Here is a 20,384-nt window from a genome sequence, read left to right as displayed (position 1 = left end):
CACAAAACCCTGATAACCTTCAGGAATCTTATTACATTTTCCTGCACTTGTAGCCGTAAGCTTCCTGGGTTTCAATCTTACTGCAGTTAAAGCCACAGTTTGTTCTGTTGTGCTTTCCATCAGGGTCCCATCTTCACTGAGCGAGTGTTCCCTTACAGGTTTTCCCTTTAGTTTCCAGCAGTCAGATTTTAAATGCCCTGCTTTATTACAATGGAAACACACAGATCTCCGGGTCTCGCTCTTGCGCACAGCACCTTTCTTTTTGGCTGGAGGAGGGCCCCTTGTGTCTCCTGCTTTCCTTTCTCTCCCGGGACTGCTTGGCCTCCTATCATCTTCCCACCAATTTTCCATTTTGGATTTGTGGGGATGACTAGGAAGGCTTCTTATCTGGGAAACCAACTTATAAATTAAAGCAAACTCATCGGCCAGAACGGCCGCTTGTTGGGCTCTCTGGACCCGCTGCTCCTCTGCATGTGTCTTTATGGAGAGTGAGAGAGAGTGTTTAAATTCCTCCAACAGAATTACTTTTCTGGGATTCTCATAGCTGAGCTTACTTTAACAGCCCTTGGTTAAAAGCCAGCTGCTTACTTCTTTCAAACTCCAAATAAGTTTGATTAGCTTGCTTCTTGAGGGTTCTAAACTTTTGGCGATAGGCTTCAGGTACTAATTCATATGCCCCGAGGATAGAAATTTTTGTCAGTTCATAATTTGATGAACTCTCATCTGGAAACAGGGAGTAAACTTCATGGGCTTTTCCAGTTAGCTTGCTTTGTAGTAAACAGGCCAGGTCTCAGCTGGCCATTTTAGCTGCTTTGCCAGTTTCTCAAAAGACACAAAAAATTCTTCATTACCAAAGACTAAATCTAGAATTGTGCCCACTCTCGTTGGGCTTGTTATGTGCTGGCTAAGCAAGTTCTCTTGAATGCAGTTCAAAGATTTTGTGCCCTCTGTGCCTTTCACACTGTTTGTATGCCAGTTGATATTAGGGTAGTTGAAATCCCCAACTATTGCTGCCCTAAAGTTTTTACACTCAGAAGTTCACCTACACATTTGTTCCTCTATCTCCCTCTCACTTTTTGGGGGTCTATTGTACACTCCCAGTAGTGTGGCTGCCCCTTTTTTATTTCTGATCTCCACTCATATGGCATCATTTGATTATTCATTTAACATATCATCCCTCTTCACAGCTGTTATTGATTTGTTAACCAATAATGCTGCACCCCCTCCTTTTTTATCCCCCTCTCTATCCCACCTGAAAATTCAATATCCAGGGATGTTGAGCTGCCATTCTTGCCCCACTTTAAGTCATTTGCCCTGCTATTTGTCCTGCTTTTTGTGAATACCTGGGCAATTTTCCACATTGTCAGGAAGATGCCAATGTTGTAGCTGGACTGGGACAGCTTGGCTAGGGGCACAGCTGGTTCTGGAACACAAGTATTCAGTACTATTGCTGGGATGTTGTCAGGGCGCATAGCCTTTGCAGTATCCAGTGCCTTCAGACGTTTCTTGATATCATGTGGAATGAATTGAATTGGCTGAAGACTGGCATCTGTGATGCTGGGGACTTCAGGAGGAAGCGAGTGGATCATCTACTCAGCACTTCTGACTGAAGGTGGTTGCAAATGCTTCAGCCTTGTCTTTTGCACTGACATGCTGGGCTTCCCCATCATTGAGGACGGAGATATTTGTGGAGCCTCCTCCTACTGTTAGATGTTTAATTCTCCATCACCATTCTCAGGGCTTTGATCTTATCTGTTGTTTGTAGGATCACTTAGCTCTACCACATGCTGCTGCCGCTATTTGGCATGCAAGTAGTCGTGTGTTGTAGCTTCACCAGGTTAACACCTCATTTTTATGCCTGGTACTGCTCCTGCCATGCTTTCCTGCACTCCTCATTGAACCAGGGTTGATCCCTTGTCTTGATGGTAATGGTAGAGTGTGAGATATTCCAGGCCCTGAAGTTACAGATTGTGGTTGAGTACAATTCTGCTGCTGCTGATGGTCCACAGCGCCTCATGGATGCTCATTTTTGTGCTGCTAAATCTGTTCTGAATCTAGTCCATTGAACATGTTGGTAGGGCCACACAACACGATGGAGAGTATCTTCAGTGTGAAGATGGGATGTCATCTCCAAAAGGACTGTGTAGTGGTCTCCCCTACCAATACTGTCAAGAACAGATGCATCTGCGATAGGTAGATTGGTGAAGGAGAGGTCAAGCAGAGTTTTCTCTCTTGTTGGTTCTCTCACCATCTGCCACAGGCCCAGTCTGTCCTGCAGGATTCAGCCTGTACTGGTGCTACCAAGCCATTCTTGGTGATGGACATTGAAGTTTCTCACCCAGAATACATTCTGTGCCCTTGCTACCTTCAGTGCTTCCTCCAAGTGATGCTAAACATGGAGGAGTATTGATTCATCAGCCGAGGGTGGGGCGGGGTCAGTAGGTGGTAATCAGCAGGTTTCCTTGCCCGTATTTGACCTGATGCCACAAGACTTCATGGGGTTTGGAGTCAAGGTTGAAGACTCGCAAGGCCACTCTTTCCTGTATACCACTGTGCCGCCACCTCTGGAGGTATAGTGATGGAAGAGTCTGGGACTCCACAGCTATTTGCTCCGACTGCCAGTGTGTCTGGAGGATGTCCTGCAGACATCTATCCTCCTTTGCACCTCCTCCACCAAGGCCTCCAGTACAGATCCGAAAACCTGGGCACTCATTCTCTCCCATGATGTGTCATTCTCCTCTCTATCCTAGGTTACAATCAGTTGTAGAACAACTTCCAGCATAACCACAATGCACCTCACCATTAAGAGGTGCAGGCTTGCTTTAAGTAGTGCCGGCTAACTTTAACTGGTGCTAGCCTCTCACAATTTTGGGCACCCAACTGAGGCTTGCAGTCAATCAACAGTGTGGTTAGTGCTGGCTGTATGCTGCAATCATGTTAATCACCAGCAGCATGAAGGTTGGCATGCTGCCTGCATTACATTGAAGGGGCATGGGTTAAACATGCATTGCAAGCATGCATCGGAATCCCTGTGCCCATTTTTGGGGGCTATCTAATTTAACCCTTATTATTTTGATTCTCCAGCTTATGCAGGTATGTTTCAGCTGCCAAGAGTATTCTTTGGTTAAACATTAGTGATATAAGCTTATCATACTAATAAACTGAGCATCTAAAGGACACTAATGATTCAGCGCTTGCACTAATTGAGCTCGTACATCTATAGTGGCATTTACTATGCAGTTCTCACAAGCCTCTGTTGCAGCCCTCAGCAAGATTTCAGCCAGCCTTACCTTTTCCTGCTTCCACATAATACTTAATGATTCCAACCTTTGCAAAAGAATTTGATTAATGACTAAACTAATGTGGGATGTCTGAGGTTATGATGTTGATTTTACTTCAAAGTCCAGCCAACTTACTATTTTGTGTAAACTGTGCTAAAGATGTTAAACACCAATGCTCCAGGTCTGAAATGCTATTCTTCACTGTGCTCCGTGGTGAGGCGAAAGGTATACTTACTTGTCTGATTATGTGCATATGTATGTGCACTTTAGTTTCGTGATAAACTGTACATATCGGCAGGATGGAAGTCCCCATGCACCAAGGTGGGTTTCACAGGTACTTTACACCAGTGTTGCTTGCTGTTACTTGGAGCAGATAACTCCCTCCACTCACCCAATATTTGGCAGTTTCAAAAGCTCCATGCTTCAAAATAAATTAGGAAGGGATGTAAAAGAATCAATGAAAAAATACAGAAAGTGACCTTATTTTATTTATGTAAAAAAAGACATGGAAGATGGAGGGAGAGTAGTGGAGGAAAAATAGGCCATATTGGAAGACGGGAGCAAGGATGTGCCATCTTTAATGAAAGCAGGAAGGCAAAGATGGACCAAATTTTCATTTATTTAGCATTGTTATGACCAGATGAGAGAGGGTTCCCTTTCAGCCTTCACCTGACCTTACTGTAACAGGGTTTAATTTTTAAACACAGTGTTTTTAACTCCTCCTTGGTGAATCCTTGTCTACTTCTGCTTTCCAATTATAAGGCAAAGAAACCAGCACAAACAGGCTTTCTTAGGTTTAAAGAAGGTGAAATTTTATTAAACTTTAATTCAGTTAACGCCTACGGGTACATGACGCACCCATGCTAGCATGCACATGTAATACACACATGCAAATAGAGACAGAAAAGAGCAGAAGAAATAAAGTGTAAAAGTTTGAGGCAATATCTGGAGTTTTTGTTCTGGGTCTTCGAGCTCACTGTAGTGACCTTGATTGTAGGTAGATCTTGTTTTTCGTTGGGGCCCAGTATTCATCTTAAACCTTGTTCGCTGTAGGAGACTTTTCTCTCTCGTGGTTCATGTGTCTTCAGTGGGTTCAGAGGCTTGTGAGAAAGAGATGGGAGCAGGCAGACAAGAGAGGCAGTGGCGAGCCAGCCAGGAGAGACCTTCTCAGTCCAGGAGCATTCTGCCCAAAACTGTTTGTACAAATTCAAAAAACTCAGGTTACCCAACAGGTTGGTCATGTGATTAGCTCCTTTTGTGTATTCGGCCATCTTAGCAGTCAACCAGGAATGCGAGCTCCCGCACCTTCAATGTCTGGTGATCAAAAGTCCATTGTGGGTTGAATGTGTCAGGGAATGTCTGCTTTGTCCTTCTAAACACTGTCTGTTAATATGTAAATGTCTTTCCAGCCACAGCTGATCTGTTTAACAAGTTCTTTCTTCACTCCAGTAACAGTTTAAAATCAATGTTCATGACAAAATTCACATGCCTCATTCTTGGCAGGTGGGGGCCTAACATGACAACATTATATCTCACAAATATCTGAAAGCTCTTCACACATGATGAATCCCCTAAGTGCTGGTCTGTAGTCAAGTACAGCAGTCATTTTGTGCACTGTAAGATCCAGCAGCCATGAGATAAAGGAGCAGTGTGCTTTTGGCTGTTGGTTGAGGTGCTATTGATATGCTTGTATATGCCAAGGGTGAGCGTGGGTGCATTTGGGAAGGGGTTGTGTGCATGGTGGTGGTGCAGTTACAAATAAGTATAGTCGCTTTGTGGCTGGGAACCTTTAGCAAGTCACTGCCAAAAATTGAGTATATCTAGAATATGCCTGTCATTCAACAATAGACCAACTTAACATTGCATCACATGTTCAGATATGCACAGTTACTACCATAGCATATACAAAGTTTTATTTTACATCTGCCACCAATGTGTCTGGGGACTCCATTTCCTTGGCAGCATACTAGAACCATATCCTATTCAAGCTGCAAACACTGTAGGAGTTCTTCCTCATTTCATGGTAGATTTATCCTTTTCCTGCTATTCCTTTCGAGTTAATTCCAGAGATTTGTCACAGTTTTCTGGTTGGGTCTCTGCAATCCAACGCTGTGATTTATTGTTGAGAGTTGCTCCTGTTTTGTTCTCTGGTAGATCACATGGTCATATTGGACCACCCGAGGAAAACAATAGGACAGAATCTTGCTTATTCTTTTCAAACAAATTACAAGAGTCTCTGCCATGACACGAGGGCAAGAATCATGCAAGGAAAACTGCAGCACTGACTTACCATTGTTATTGGATGTTAAAATTGAGCAGTACATATTGATTCATACATTTGCCACCATGCCTTCTGTCCATTACTTTGAAAGATATTTAGATTAATCAGTCAAAATTCAGTATGTCCCAGCCATTTTGATCATTACCAAGATCACTGGTGTCATAACCATCTCCATGTTTAGTTGCCTCAGGAGAAATTGCTTTCTGTTACCCACATTTATACAAGAACTGTTCTTTTTAGGTATTTTTAAGTGTCAAACACTGCTCCGTACAATAAACAAGGTAATCATTACAAATTTGACACTAACACTTTAAGGGCTAAGCTACCTGTTGTCTAAATTGTAACTATTACTGTACTGGATTTTACATAAATGTGATGTATTTTGTTGTTGGTCCATTAGCTTCTGTTGCTTCAGAGAATTGTTCCAAAAATGGTTCTTTAACAAAAACACAAAATGAGAATTTCTAGAATCAACTGAATTATTTTAATATTCTCCAATAAAACAAAACATGGACCATTTATTGCTAAAGATATTCTTTACAGATAAAATTACTGTTTTGGAAAATTAGTAATCAATGAAAAGTAATTTTACAATAAGTCTTTGCTCAGCCTAGAAACAAGTTTAAATAACAAAAGTTATAAAGTTAGCTCAAGTGCATTAAGAAAATAATTCAAGAACATTTTTCAACTGTATTTTTATTTTAGGCCAACTCCAAATCATAATAAATAAGAGAACACAGTGTTTTATGCACAATAAATTGTTCATTTTTCATGCAATCTAACAACAAGCAGAATTTAAATACACATGAACACTGGCAAACGGTGTAATTTTGACACAAAGGAAAACAAATCTTGGCAATATTATGTAATAGTACAGCTGGATCACTTCAGAGATAAGCTGCATTAATCACTGAAATTCAGAATGTATCATATTGTATTTAGCCACAATCTGGATTAATATTTTACCTTTGTATGGCTTCCACTGTGGTACATTTACAAAAATGTAAACTACAGAATTCCAGTATGTTTCTGAGAGCCACATACCCAGTGTTTCAGCTGGTAGTTAAAAACATATTGCAATGCACCACAAAGTAAAACAAACTTAAACAAATGGCTCTTCCAAACATATCCATGAATCTTTTATTCCAAGAGATCACTGTAAAAGATAAAGTCACTGTCACTGGTTAAGTTCACGGGATGTTGAAGATAAATAAACTCACTGACTACATCCAATTAGACAGGATGCTGTTAATCCTGTTTACATTAAAGTTAAAAATTCATGTACTTTAACTTAGAGGGCAACTGTGGGGGGAGGGACAATACATTTCAATGTAATTTTCCCCCTCCTTCCCAGTTGCACCTATGACTCTCAGCATGCAGTTTTGAACTGACCCCTACTGATTAAGAATAGCATTTTTGCAACAGGTTCCCTGAGGAGCACAGCAGAATGATACTGTCCAAGCAGATGTGCTCCACTGACATCATAAAAGGGATTACATGCAGCATATCTATTAGCTGGAATATTTTCTGCACAGAAGTCATCCAGTTGGCAACTGAGTTTTCTCTGGTCATGCACACTATATCGGAATTCATTATTCTTGGGGGACACCTTCTACAGTAAGTCTTTGGTGACATAAGGGGGCATATTCATGTGAATACATTATGTTGCTGTGCTCTGCAGAAGGGTTCCTTAGATGAAAAATTGTTTTTAAAATATTCTCTTATTAAGAACATTCTGGACAACTTGAAGAGGTAAATATTTTGTACTTAGTTTAGAACACAAATCAGATTCTCCAATTTGGGCCTGAATCTGGTTCCTCTGCAATGCCACTCTGTAAAATCTGATCCAAATTCTCTGGTGAAGGGGTGGGGGGGGGGTTGGAATGCAAGTGGGAAAATATTTCACTGACCATCCCTACATCAAAGCACGTTTTGGTAGCATACCTGAGTACATTCCTGGGTTATGCCGGAAATTACGGCCAGCATCCCCTTCTCAGGTATGATGGGATCTACACGGGTGAGAGCTGATGTAGATCAAGTATTGGGCCTTCCAAAGGCTGCAGCAGGTTTACTAGCAGAAGGAATTAGATTCAGATATACAGCACTGAAACAGGCCCTTCGGCCCACTGAGTCTGTGCCGACCATTAACCACCCATTTATACTAATCCTACACTAATCCCATATTCCTACCACATCCCCACCTGTTCCTATATTCCCCTACCACCTACCTATACTAGGGGCAATTTATAATGGCCAATTTACCTACCAACCTGCAAGTCTTTTGGCTGTGGGAGGAAACCGGAGCACCCGGAGGAAACCCACGCAGACACAGGGAGAACTTGCAAACTCCACACAGGCAGTACCCAGATTGAACCCGGGTCGCTGGAGCTGTGAGGCTGCGGTGCTAACCACTGCGCCACTGTGCCGATAGGTAATTTTTACTTTGGGGGAAATACATTTTTTTGTTTTGAAAATTCTCTTTGGCCTACTGAGGGCCTCTGGCATCTCATCTAGGTCTACAACTTCGGTTGTTATTGGCCAGAGTCCTGCTCCACTGCAATTCTGGTGGAATAGACAGGATCCATAACTGCAGGCCCCAAATCTGTACATTATTCCTTATAAGCCATTATTTTAGAAAAGTGATTACTGACAACGCAGCCGGCAGCTGACTTCATCAGACTGTGCCAATCTGCGCACATGTGCAGATTGGCTCATACTCTCTGCGCATACGCTGCGTTCTGCACTGCCAGGACTGATTGGTGCATGCGCAGATAACATCATCGACTAATGTGAGGAGAGAGCGGGGGTGGGGGAAGCGGGGAGAGAGCTTTGTGGCGGCGGGTGCGCTCTCCTCCTTCACCCCACCACCCCCCACCCGCTTGCTCGCTCCCTCCCTGGCCTGCCCACTCACTCTCCCCCTCCGGCCATTGTGTCCTGCCATGTGTTTAGGTTGTCTTCGTGAGATTATTTGGATTATTTGAGCAGCGCCATCTTTAGTCCTGGCAGCTGCCTGACTTCACAGACTGTGAAATTTTAGTGGCACAGGCTGCATTTGCGCATGTGCCACTGCAGCGCCACCTAGTGGTTGCGTTGTCAGCAAACGCAGCCTTATTTTAGTGAATTTTGATTTTACATCTCCTGGATGATATAATGAAACAACTTCACCCTCTATCTTAGTCAAATTGGCAGCACATTACCCTTTTCTATAATATTTTGATTAACAGTGAAGGACAGTTACTTGGATCTTTATCAATAGCAATTAGTAAAATAATTAAGGTCTACAGTTTCTTAAGGACTTCAGGGACACTACATTCCAGTTAGCAGCAACTGTGTACAGATTTCAAAAAGCAGTACAGCTTACAGTATTTGGAACTTTGTTTGGTTTTGAATTTCCTGGAACTAATTTAAGGAGGGTGACCGGTCTGTATTCCACATGAGCTCTATATATGGCCATTTAGTTTGTAAACAGCGCTTGATTGGAGTGTCATCAGTTCGCACCATTGGATCCTCAAAGCCCATGACAACAGCAGTTCCCTCAACATACATAACCTTTTGAAGAACGGAAAGAACATAATTTATTTTACTAGTTCGACAAGCTGAAAAGTTTTTGATCAATCAGAAATGTATGCGGTTTTTATTTTGTAATGCCCTTCCAAAATATTGCAATTACATATATAGTTTTACGCAGGGCTAGTATACTCCAGAACAGTTAGGCAATAAAATGTTGCGCCTTTTGCATGTGATACAAATAAACCACACTATGGGCAGGAGAGCCTTCACACAGAGTACACACAGCCTTTTTTACGTTAACTTTTTTAATGCTGAGGACAGCTGTGTGAGGTATACTTAATCTTTTGACCTACAAGTAAACAGCAAATGAAAGAAAAAGATCATGAGGATTACAAAATAAGAAGTGAGAGTTCTTTCAACTCCCAAGCCAAGAGGCTGGATGAATGGTAAAAGGTCACTGTGACCTGTTTTCTTTCTCTGTAGTGTCTAATTGTTCCCAGTGGTTGGTACAGTTTTGTATAAGGTAATAACGATGAAGTGTTTAATCAACCTGTTTTTCCTTTAGTGGAGAATGTACCGTAACCTTTTTGGGGGAGGGTGGTAGGAAGCTCAAGGATGAGCTTTGTAAAAATGCATTCCCTTCCTTCTCTTATTCTGTGGCGTGCTGAACCATCTTGTTAATACTGCTCTGAAACCACTTGCTGGGCAATGCAAAAGGTGTGATTTTACTGGCATATCTCTCAAATTTGGGCGTGTACTGTCCAAGATTTTCAGGCCATAATTGTTAGAAAATGATCAGCAGCATGCGTTTGACTTTCTGATGTGCATGGCTGGTGGGTGAGGCTACCCCCGAGCAGCACGGACTTGTAAAATTATCCCCAAAAAGCCACACCTGAAAGATTGTAAAGTATGTGTCTTACTACCTCACAGCACAGTTCCTTGGTATTCTAATGCCACCGTACAGCCTCATGACCTTATTTTTATGCCAAGATATCTATCTAGTTACAAGACAACTGTTACAATTGGCAAGTCTTTGATAAGTGCATAGTACCAAATGCAAATCAATTACATTAAATAAAATAAACTGGCAATGCAATTTAATACGTATTTTAATAACTAAAGCCCTGATTTTAACTTAACGTACCCGGTGAGAAGAGGGCACAATCAACTCAAATGTTTGATTTATATCGTGCCCAATTTCACACTTCATTGCCTTCAAAGGAGCAGCATGTAACTCGAACAGGCCCTGTTCTCACCAGGTGGCATTAGTTAAAATCGGTGCTTAAATGTTTCCAAAAGTTAACCTTTTCTTTCACTACTTTATTGCCTTACTAGTTTGCACTAGGAAAAAAAATTGCAGGGGGGTCTAATTGAATAGTTCTTTTAAAAAGCTGGTACGATGGCTCAAATGGTCTCCTTCTGTGCTGTATAGTTCTATGATTTTACCAGTATTAGTTCTTAATATTCTTGTCAGAACCCACACCAAGATGTATTACACCTGTGGTTTGGATAACACTGGCAAAATTAACCATCAATTCCTCAAAACATCTTCATGGACTTTATAAAATTGCTGTTCTTATATGAGAAAATGAGTTTGATATAGGTAACCAAATCATATTGTTGCTGTGTACATATTCAAACCAGGGACAGGAAGTGCAGATGATTAACAAACATTTAAGCTTTATTCTTGCCTCACCTTTTCACTGTGGTTAGACTGCTTCAACCCATTGTAGTGATAAACAGTAAATGAATCTGGAATGGTAGATTCCTGAAAATAGAATGGAAGCAGAATGGGAGACTTTCACATGGATTTTATACTTTTGTTTTCCAAAGTGCACTACACAGCTTTGGGATTTAATCCCACTCGTCACATTATGTTAGTCAAGCCTTACAATGACTTAAGCAGCAGCTGTTGACAGATCTAAGTAGTTACTTACTACAGATAAATGTTTAGGCATGCAGTGCAGAAATACTAATTAAACCAGGAAAATTAGATGGTGCAACTACTAAAGAAAATGAGTAAATTAAGGCTGGAGTTTCCGTTCAGTTCCGCTGGTTTTTCCATGCAATTCAGCAGAAATCAATGTAATTGGTGCAGAAGATCATTGAAATTTAAGCACAACTCCAGTTTCCGTGATCTTCTGTACTAGTTTAACAGTGTGCAAGAAGCAGGCCCCACAAAAGTGGCCATGCCCCCAGATCAAATTAATCACCTTTGGGAGTTTGTTAATTGCACTCTGAGGAGGCTCTCAATGGTTCTTTTAGGCATAAGGACATTAAAGAAATGTCCTATTAGCTTTTAAATGTAATTATTTTAATTTACTAAGAAACTGACTACTGTACCCTAATATAACTAGGAAATGGTTCTGTATATTTAAAAATTTTTATTTAAGTAATTTAAAATTGGGTCACTCACAGGTGATGTAATGACACTGATTAAAAACCCATTTTCAGCTGCAGTGATGAAACTGCGCCTAGTTATCACTACTAAATAGATCAAGGACATTTTTAAAGCAAATTACATTTTAAAATGCCTGATTGTTTTTGGTAGAAACTCGACACAAAAATGGGTGCAATTTTGGGTGCAATTTGCACCTGGATTGCTGATTGTGCCCAAAGCGCAAACTCTACCTGACATGCTTAATAAAAAAGCACAAAACTAAACATTACTCTATCAATAGACACAGAAATGTTAGGAAACACTTAGCAGGTCAGCCACATCTGTGGAGAGAGAAACAGATTTCAGTTTTTAAGCAAGTACCAAGCCAAGAAAGGCAGGGGGTGTGGTAGAACAAAGGGGAAGGTCTGTGTTCGGGTGGAGGGCAGGAGTGATTAAATGACAAAAGGGAGGAAAGCGCAAGGTAATGGGACAAATACAGAAACAAAAGATGGATGCAGAGGAGGTGTAAATGGTTACAGCAGCAAGCAGAGGGGCAGGGTAGCATGGAAAAATCTGGCAAAGAGGGGAAGGCTCCTGTGACTAGAAATGTGGCAGTGAAAGGAGAGGGATGACTAGACAGGAAACACTAGGAGTGGAGGAGGTATGGGATGGTGCTTGGTGTGGCGATCCTCTATCGGTACATGGCAGGCAGGGTGGGTGGTCGGCTCCTCTGGGAGCTAACACCTTTCTGCACCACATTCCTGGGTCATGGAAACCTGTTCCTCTTCAGATTTCCAGTATCCACAATATTTTTGTGCTGTATCTCTAATCTAATCTAATCTAATTTTGCTTTTAACTTTTTCTAACACTCATAACAGCTTCAAACCATGTGTCTTTTCACTGTAGTCAATCAAGGCTGTTATTAAATGTCTAAATTACATGATTTTCTGACAAGCCGTCCACTGCTTTTAAGGCCTTGAGAGTGTTACAGGGTTTTGGAAAATTTTGCCCTCTAAGGCAGAATTCCAGGTCTTTTAAAGAAACTATTAAATTTGAAAACTGAGTAATTCTCACCAAAACCCACCTCACCCTCTCTCTAGGTCAAAAGAGACCATTTTAGAATGCTCTGGAAATGATTCCTTAAAGAAGTTCCAAAATGTGTTTAGAAAATTGCATAGATATTGTCATGCTAGGCCCCCACCTGCCAAGAATGAGGCACATGAATTTTGTCATGAACATTGATTATAAACTGTTGCTTGAGCAAAGAAATGACTTGTTATACAGATCAGCCGTGGCTGGAAAAGACATTTGCATATTAACAGACTGTGCTTGGAAGGACAAAGGAACATTCCCTGACACATTCAACCCACAATGGACCATGATCACCAGGTATGTGTGTAAGAGGAGCATTCCAGAGACTGCTAAGATGATACAATCCAAGACTGGTTAGACCAGCTTGTCACATGACTAACTGGCTGTTCCAGGATCTTTTGAACTTTTGATCTTTTGAACAGAGAGTTTGAACTCAAAGACTTCTTGCGCCTGGACTGAGAAGATCTCTCCTGTCTGCTCCCATCTCTTTCTCACAAGCCTTTGAAGACATGAACCCCAAGAGAGAAAAGTCTCCTATAGCGAACAAGGTTTAAGAATAATACTGGGCCCCCACGAAAAGCAAGATCTACCTACAATCAAGGACTCTACAGTGAGCTCGAAGAACCGCAAACAAAAACTCTTCAGATATTGCCTCAAACTTTTACACTTTATTTTTTCTTCTGCTCTTTTCTGTCTCTATTTACATATGTGTATCGCGTATGCATGCTAGCGTGGGTGCATCGTATATCCATAGGCATCAACCGAATTAGAACTTAAGTTTAATAAATTTCAACTTTTCTTCTTTAAACCTAAGAAAACCTGTTTGTGCCGGTTTCTTTGCCTTATAATTGAAAAGCGGTGAACAAGGAATCACCAAGGGGGAGCTAAAAACACGGTCTGTTTAAAATTAAACCCTTTTATGGTAAGACCAGGTGAAGGTTGCGAGGGACCCCTAGCCACCTTTCTCACCTGGTCGTAACAATATTCAAACTGAAATTACACTGGTGCATAATTTACTTAAACCTTTTTGCAACTGAAAACTTTGAAAGTGCCCAATAAAATATAGTAAACAACCACACATGGTACTTCCATTGATATCCAACAACTACAAATAAGAAATGTATAAAATAAGACTCAATTGCTTAATGACATTATTGTCTATATAATGGCTTTTATCTATTTTATAGCCGACACAGGGAAAAAAAACACCTTGCCCCCCAGTGTAACCTGAAAAACTGTGTGCTAGATGTATTTTTTAACCATAAAATATAAAGCCGTTTCATAGTTACCTTAAGATAACTGCGAATTCATTTAATAATAAAAAGGATTTGTTTATTTTTCCTCCTCCCTTTCAATGCTATCAATTGAGAGAGCAGACAACCTATTCCTAACTTCCTGCTCATTCTAATTTGCTGTCCACTAGGAATTTTACAGTGGCAACCTTACTGGCTCACAAATTTCCTCAAGGCAGGGAGGTTCCTTTCTATTTGGTGCTCATCCTGCCATCACAACCGAGATCAATAACTCACCAAGAGGGGAACTTACAACTTACCATTCCATGGCTTCACAAATCATATTTACATAAAATTTAGATGGATTTTTTTTTTTTTTTTACAGTATTTAAGCTAGTAAAGAATGAAAAAGGATGCCCCTAACATAAATGTGAGAATCACAATTACAATCCTGTGTGAAGGTTAAGGTCCTTAAACTGGATCTATCAAGATTAAACACTTCCTAGGCATGTGATTTTCAGTTGTAAGCTGTAAGGGTTTGCCTTGCACTGAAACCATAAATTTGGTCAAAAATGGCATGCAGCATCAGCCACATGGGCTACAGGGGACACCAAGTGACAATGACGTATTATTTTCTCTCTCATCCTCTTCCTAAAGTTTTTGTTCTCTATTTCTTTATTTTTCTTTCTTCACAACCTTCCTGAATGAGATTAGATAACTTTATTTCAGCATTCTAACACTTTCTCACACTCTCCAGTGAAAAAGGTAAGAAAACTGCTGTGATTTACAGTAGTCTATAGAAATATGTGATCAATATTCTGAGGGAGGGAGGGAAGGAGGCTCTAATCTTGTGTGATTCTGCTGATAAGTGCAGGTGTCTTGATAGTGTCACGCTAACTATGGAACAGTGAGGGAATATGAAATGAACTGTTGGATTTATGAAATCTCAGTTAACTGTTGGACTGAACCACAAGAAAATGGACACACCTTGTGCCAAAGACAAAATGGAGTAGAGGTCAGGTGACCCCCTCCTGCACTGTGAATAAACAGATCTGTCACATCTGAATTAGCTTTGGGGAAAACACATTGAAATGCAAAACCCTTATATTCAGGAATGGAGCTAACAAATTCTGTTGTAGCCAGACTGATTCCACAGCCAAGAGCACCTATTCATCAGAATGGACCACATTCAGACGCCATTGTGGGACAATGGTTCCATATCCAGGAATATTGTATGAATCATCCAAGGGGAGAGAGTCCTTAGTCACCTGACTGACACCCCAACCTGACAAGTTTTTATCTTAAAAGGTATCTCTGGACAGAGAGGGCAGAACAGCCAGAGAAGGTCCTTTCCAGCCAGAACAGCTGTGAGACAGTTCCAACTCAGCAGGAGCTCTGCTGACAACATCATCTAACTACTGCAGCAGAGAAATTGCAAGGTGACTTTGGAACTCTCTCACCTGCAAAAGTGAACCAAGATTTCCATAGAACCAGAGAAAAAGTACAGCACAGAAGGAGGCCATTCAGCCCATCGTGTCCGCGCCAGTCCAATAAACTAGCCGCCCAAACTAATCTCAACTTCCAGTACCTGGTCCATAGCCCCACAGGTTACAGCACTTCAGGTACATGTGGGTCTCTGTCTCCACCACCACTCCTGGCAGCGAATTCCAGACACCCACCACCCTCTGGGTGAAAATGTATCCCCTCATGTCCCCTCTAATCCTTCTACCAATCACCTTAAATCAGTGTATCCTGGTAACTGACCTCCCCACCAGGGGAAACAAGTCCTTCCTGCCCACTCTATTTAGGCCCCTCATAATTTTGTATACCTCAATCAAGTCACCCCTCAGCCTCCTCAGTTCCAGGGAAAACAACCCTAGCCTATCCAATCTTTCCTCATAGCTGCAACCTTCAAGCCCGAGCAACATTCTTGTAAATCTCCTCTGTACTCTCTCCAGAGCAATTATGTCCTTTCTGTAATGTGGTGACCAGAGCTGCACGCAATACTCCAGCTGTGACCTAACCAGCATTTTATACAATTCCAGCATCACCTCCCTGCTTTTGTACTCCAGACCTCGGCCAATAAAGGAAAGCAATGAATAATGCCTTCTTCACCAGTCTATCTACCTATCCTGCTACCTTCAGGGATCTGTGGACATGCACTCCAAGGTCTCTCATTTCTTCTATCCCTCTCAATATCCTCCCATTTATGATGTATTCCCTCACTTTATTTGCCCTCCCTAAATGCAATACCTCACACTCGACTTCAGATTAAGGCTTAACCACAAGGAGTCTGAAACACTTCATCCTTTTCAAGATGAAGAATTTTCAGGCCTGCACCACTGAAAGATTTCCTCCCAAAAAGCTTCTGAAGGTTTTCTTAAAAGAATGAACTCCCTTACTGCAACTGGACTCTAACTGCATGTTACCACTCTACTATTGCTATTTTTTCTTGTGTGTGTGTGTATGTGTGTGTGTGGGGTGGGGGGGGGGGTGGGGGAATGCATGACTGGGTGAGGTTGCAAATATTTTTCGGTTATTGTGTAAAATAAATACATTTCTTTTTTAACCTACGAGAAAACCTGTCGTTTGTCTATTTATTTGACCCCTAAAACACTCAGAGACAAAACACTATTTTTAAAAACACTATCTGCGGTCAGTTGAGAGGTGAAAAGTGGAAGACACCCACACCACCTCCATCCTGTCTGTGCCAGCAGGTTAAACTCCATCTCTGAGAATTCTATATAATTTACTCTAATGCACAAAAGGATAAAGCTATTTTTAGTCATGGTAGCAAACAGAGAAACATCTGGACTGTAGCTAAGTATCTGTGAATCATTCGACTTTGAAATTAAATTAAAAGGGAAATGAATAAAAGAATTGAGATAATTACCAAGTGATGCTATGTTTCTGTCAACAAACAAATAACTTCACTATTTCCCCATGAGACTTTACATTGGATCTTTCTTATTTATTGTTTTAAGTTATGAATTTACAAAGGTTCCAGATTTCTTTAGCTGGCCACCCAAATTCAGTTTCCGAATGTGAACTTCCACTGAGGTTAACTATACCACATACTGTGTTGGTTCAAAAGGTACCCTTTTTCCCGCATAGTACAAAAGAGATTTTAAAAAAGGCTTGGAATTATGACTTAAAAATTCTTTCTTTGTATATACTGTCAAAAGGAGAACATCGTGATTCTTGCTTAATGTTTTCTACCAGCACATTTATTACTCACTTTTGAGTCAAATGTCTCAATTGGCAGTTGCTACAATACAGAAAGTAAAGATGCTGAAGCTTGCAAATTCAAAAAGTCAAAAAACTCTATGTAGAATCCAAGGAAATTTCTGTCTGTCAAAGTCAGCAAACTGAGTTTACAAATCCAATCTCAGACACAATCTATTTTAATCCATTCATTTAGAGTTAAAATCCGGTCCAATATTGCAGAATGAACAAGAGCGTTTTTTTTTGGCAGAGGAGTGGTGAGGAGAGAAAGGATGAGGATTAAAGCACTGACAATTGATTGTTATAGGGAATGCCTAGGAAGGGATCAATGCAAAGGCCTACAGGGTGCTCCTATATTGGGAGAAAGAGAACTCATCAAGCCAGAACAATGGAATCCCACAGTCTGGAGCAGAATTAAGCACATGTACTTGTTTGAGATGAATAACTTTATGTGGTTATCTTTTTTTCAATGTATTGAGTACTTCCCTTTAACAACAACTTGTCTTTATACAGTGCCTTTAACATAGTAAAACATCCCAAGGTGTTTCACAGGAGCATTATCAAACAAAATGTGACACCGCACCACGTAAGGAGATATTAGGGCAGATGACCAAAAGCTTGGTCAAAGAGATAGGTTTTAAGGAGCGTCTTAAAGGAGGAAAGAGAGGCAGAGAGGTTCAGGGAAGGAATTCCAGGGCTTAGGGTCTCGGCAGCTGAAGACATGGCTCCCAATGTTGGGGCTATTAAAATTGGGGTTGCTTCAGGGGCTAGAATTGGAGAAGCACAGCTATCCTGGGGGTTTAGGTAAGGTTGGAGGGGATTACAATGATAGGGAGAGGTGAGGCCACGGAAAGATTTTTAAAACAAAGATAAGAATTTTAAAATTGATGCATTAACTGGGAGTCAACGCAGGTCAGTGAGCACGGGGATGATGGGTGAATGGGACATGGTGCAAGTTAACGCCAAATTTATGGGGGGGGGGGCTTTGATCATGTGAGGTAGCAAAAGGTATGGATGAGTGGCGTGGAGTTGGGCGATATTACGGAGGTGGAAATAGGTGGTCTTCATGATGGCGGGGAACTGTGGTTGGAAGTTCATTTTAGGGTCAAATACAACACTGAGGTTGCGAACAGTCTGGGTCAGCCTCAGACTCTTGCCAATAAGAGGGATAGAGTCAGTGGGTAGGGAATGGTGTTTACGATGAGGATAAAAGACAATGGCTTCACTCTTCCCAATATTTAGCTGGAGGAAACTTCCATCTGGATGCAAGCAGTCAGCCAATTTAGAGACAGTGGAGGGGTCAAGAGAGGTGTACTGAGGTAGAGCAGGGTGTCATCAGCATACTTGTAGAAACTGACGCTTTGATTTCAGATGATGTCGCCGAGGGGCAGCAAGCAGATGAGAAATAGGATAAGCCAAGGATAGATCCTCAAGGGGACATCATAGGCAATGGTGCGAGAGTGGGAAACTAAGCTATTGCAGGTTATTCTCTACTGCAGGCTGTTCTCAGGCTATGACTAGATAGGTAAGAATAGAACCAGGTGATTCAGGCTCCACTCAGTTGAACGATGGTGGAGAGGCGTTGGAGGAGGATGGCATGGACAACTGTGTCAAAGGCTGTGGACAGGTTGAGAAGAAAAAGATGGTGTAGTTTACCACTGTCACAGTCACACTGAATGACATTTGTGACTTTGATCAGAGCCATTCTGGTACTGTGACAGAATGGAAATCTGATTGGAGGGAATCAAACATGGAGTTCTGGGAAAGATGGGCATGTATTTAGGTGGGGGCAGCACATCCAAAGACTTTGGAGAGGTAAGGGAGGTTGGAAACCAGGCGGTAGTTTGCAAGATGGTAGGATCAAGGTTTTTTTTGACGAGAGATGCCATTACATCCTTGGTCCAAACATGGACAAAAAAGCTGAATTTCAGAGTTGAGGTGAGAGTGACTGCCCTTGAAATCAAGGCAGAAAATTCTCCACAGGCTTTATTTTTATTTGTTTTATGGGATGTGTGTGTCACTGGCAAGGCCAATATTTCTTGCCCATCCCTAATTGCCCCCAAAAAGGTTGTGGTGAGCTGCCTTCTTGAACTGCTGCAGTACATCTGGTGTGCGTACATTCAGTGCTGTTAGGAAGGGTGTTCCAGGATTTTGATCCAACGACAGTGAAGGAATGACGATACATTTCGAAGTCAGGATAGTGTGTGGCTTGGAGGGAAACTTGCAGATGGTGGAATTCTCTTGTCCTTCTAGGTGGAAGAAGTCACTGGTTTGGAAGGTGCTATCGAAGAAGGCGTGATGAGTGGCTGCAGTGCATCTTGCAGATGGTACACACTGCTGTTACTGTGCGTCGGTGGTGGAGGAGGGACTGAATTTTTAAGGTGGTGGATGGGGGTGCTGATCAAGCGGGCTGCTTTGTCCTGGATGCTGTCGAGCTTCCTGAGTGTTGTTGGAGATGTACTCATCCAGGCAATTGAGGGGTATTCCACCACATTCTTGACTTGTGCCTTGTAGATGATGGATAGGCTTTGGGAAGTCAGGAGGGTTACTCGCTGCAGGATTCCCAGCCTCTGACCTGCTCTTGTAGCCAGAGTCTACCTAGTGCAAAGGAAGATGGTTGCAGTTGTTGGAGCCCAATCATATCAGCCCCAGGCATCACTGCAGGAGTTCCTTAGGGCAGTGACCTAGACCCAACCATCTTCAGCTGCTTCATCAGTGACCTTTTCATCCTCAAAAGGTCAGAAGTGGGGACGTTCACTGATGATTGCACAGTCTTCAGTTCCATTCACAACTCCTCAGATAATGAAGCAGTCCGTGCCCACGCGCAGCAAGACCTGGACAACATTCAGGCTCGAGCAGATAAGTAGCAAGTAACTCTAGCAACACGCACAAGCGCCAGATAATGACCATCTCCAACAAGAGAGAGTCTACACACCTCCCCATGACTTTCAACAACATTATCGTCGCTTAATCCCCCACCATCAACATCCTCGGGGTAACTATTGGCCAGAAACTCAACTGGATCACTCACATAAATACTGTGGCTACAAGAGCAGGTCAGGGGCTGGGTATTCTATGACGAGTCACTCACCTGTAGACTCCCCAAAACATTTCCATCGTCTCCAAGACACATGTCAGGAGTTTGATGGAATACTCTTCACTTGCCTGAATGAGTGCAGCTCCAACAACACTCAGGATGACTGACAACATCCAGGACAAAGTAGTCCACATGGCACCCCATCGACCACCTCAAGTATTCACTCCCTCCCCCACTGGTGCATTGTGGCAGCAGTGTGTATCATTTACAAGATGCACTGCAGCAACGTGCCAAGGCTCCTTTGACATTACCTTCTAAACCCATGACCTCTACTACCTCGGAGAAC

At 41.9% G+C, this 20,384-nt stretch overlaps 1 protein-coding gene across 3 annotated transcripts in view; it reads right to left on the bottom strand.

The window, feature by feature from the left end:
- Positions 1 to 6,083: 6,083 nt before the first annotated feature.
- mindy3 (MINDY lysine 48 deubiquitinase 3) overlaps positions 6,084 to 20,384 on the bottom strand; it is a 155,686-nt gene continuing 141,385 nt past the window's right edge. Inside the window, exons 13-15 of one of the 3 annotated variants that reach the window (XM_068012805.1) lie at positions 10,769 to 10,840; positions 8,924 to 9,111; positions 6,084 to 6,718 (exon numbers count right to left, since the gene is read on the bottom strand). In XM_068012805.1, coding sequence (XP_067868906.1) covers positions 8,962 to 9,111; positions 10,769 to 10,840 — 222 coding nt within the window. In that variant the 3' untranslated portion in view covers positions 6,084 to 6,718; positions 8,924 to 8,961. The remainder of the gene's footprint in view (positions 6,719 to 8,923; positions 9,112 to 10,768; positions 10,841 to 20,384) is intronic. The other 2 variants (XM_068012784.1, XM_068012795.1) reach the window with 2 other exon arrangements.

This window comes from Heterodontus francisci, chromosome 2, assembly GCF_036365525.1.
Source record: "Heterodontus francisci isolate sHetFra1 chromosome 2, sHetFra1.hap1, whole genome shotgun sequence".
Classification (NCBI taxonomy): domain Eukaryota; kingdom Metazoa; phylum Chordata; class Chondrichthyes; order Heterodontiformes; family Heterodontidae; genus Heterodontus; species Heterodontus francisci.
Note: the sequence above shows the minus strand (reverse complement) of the source record. Positions and strands in the feature narration are given on the sequence as shown.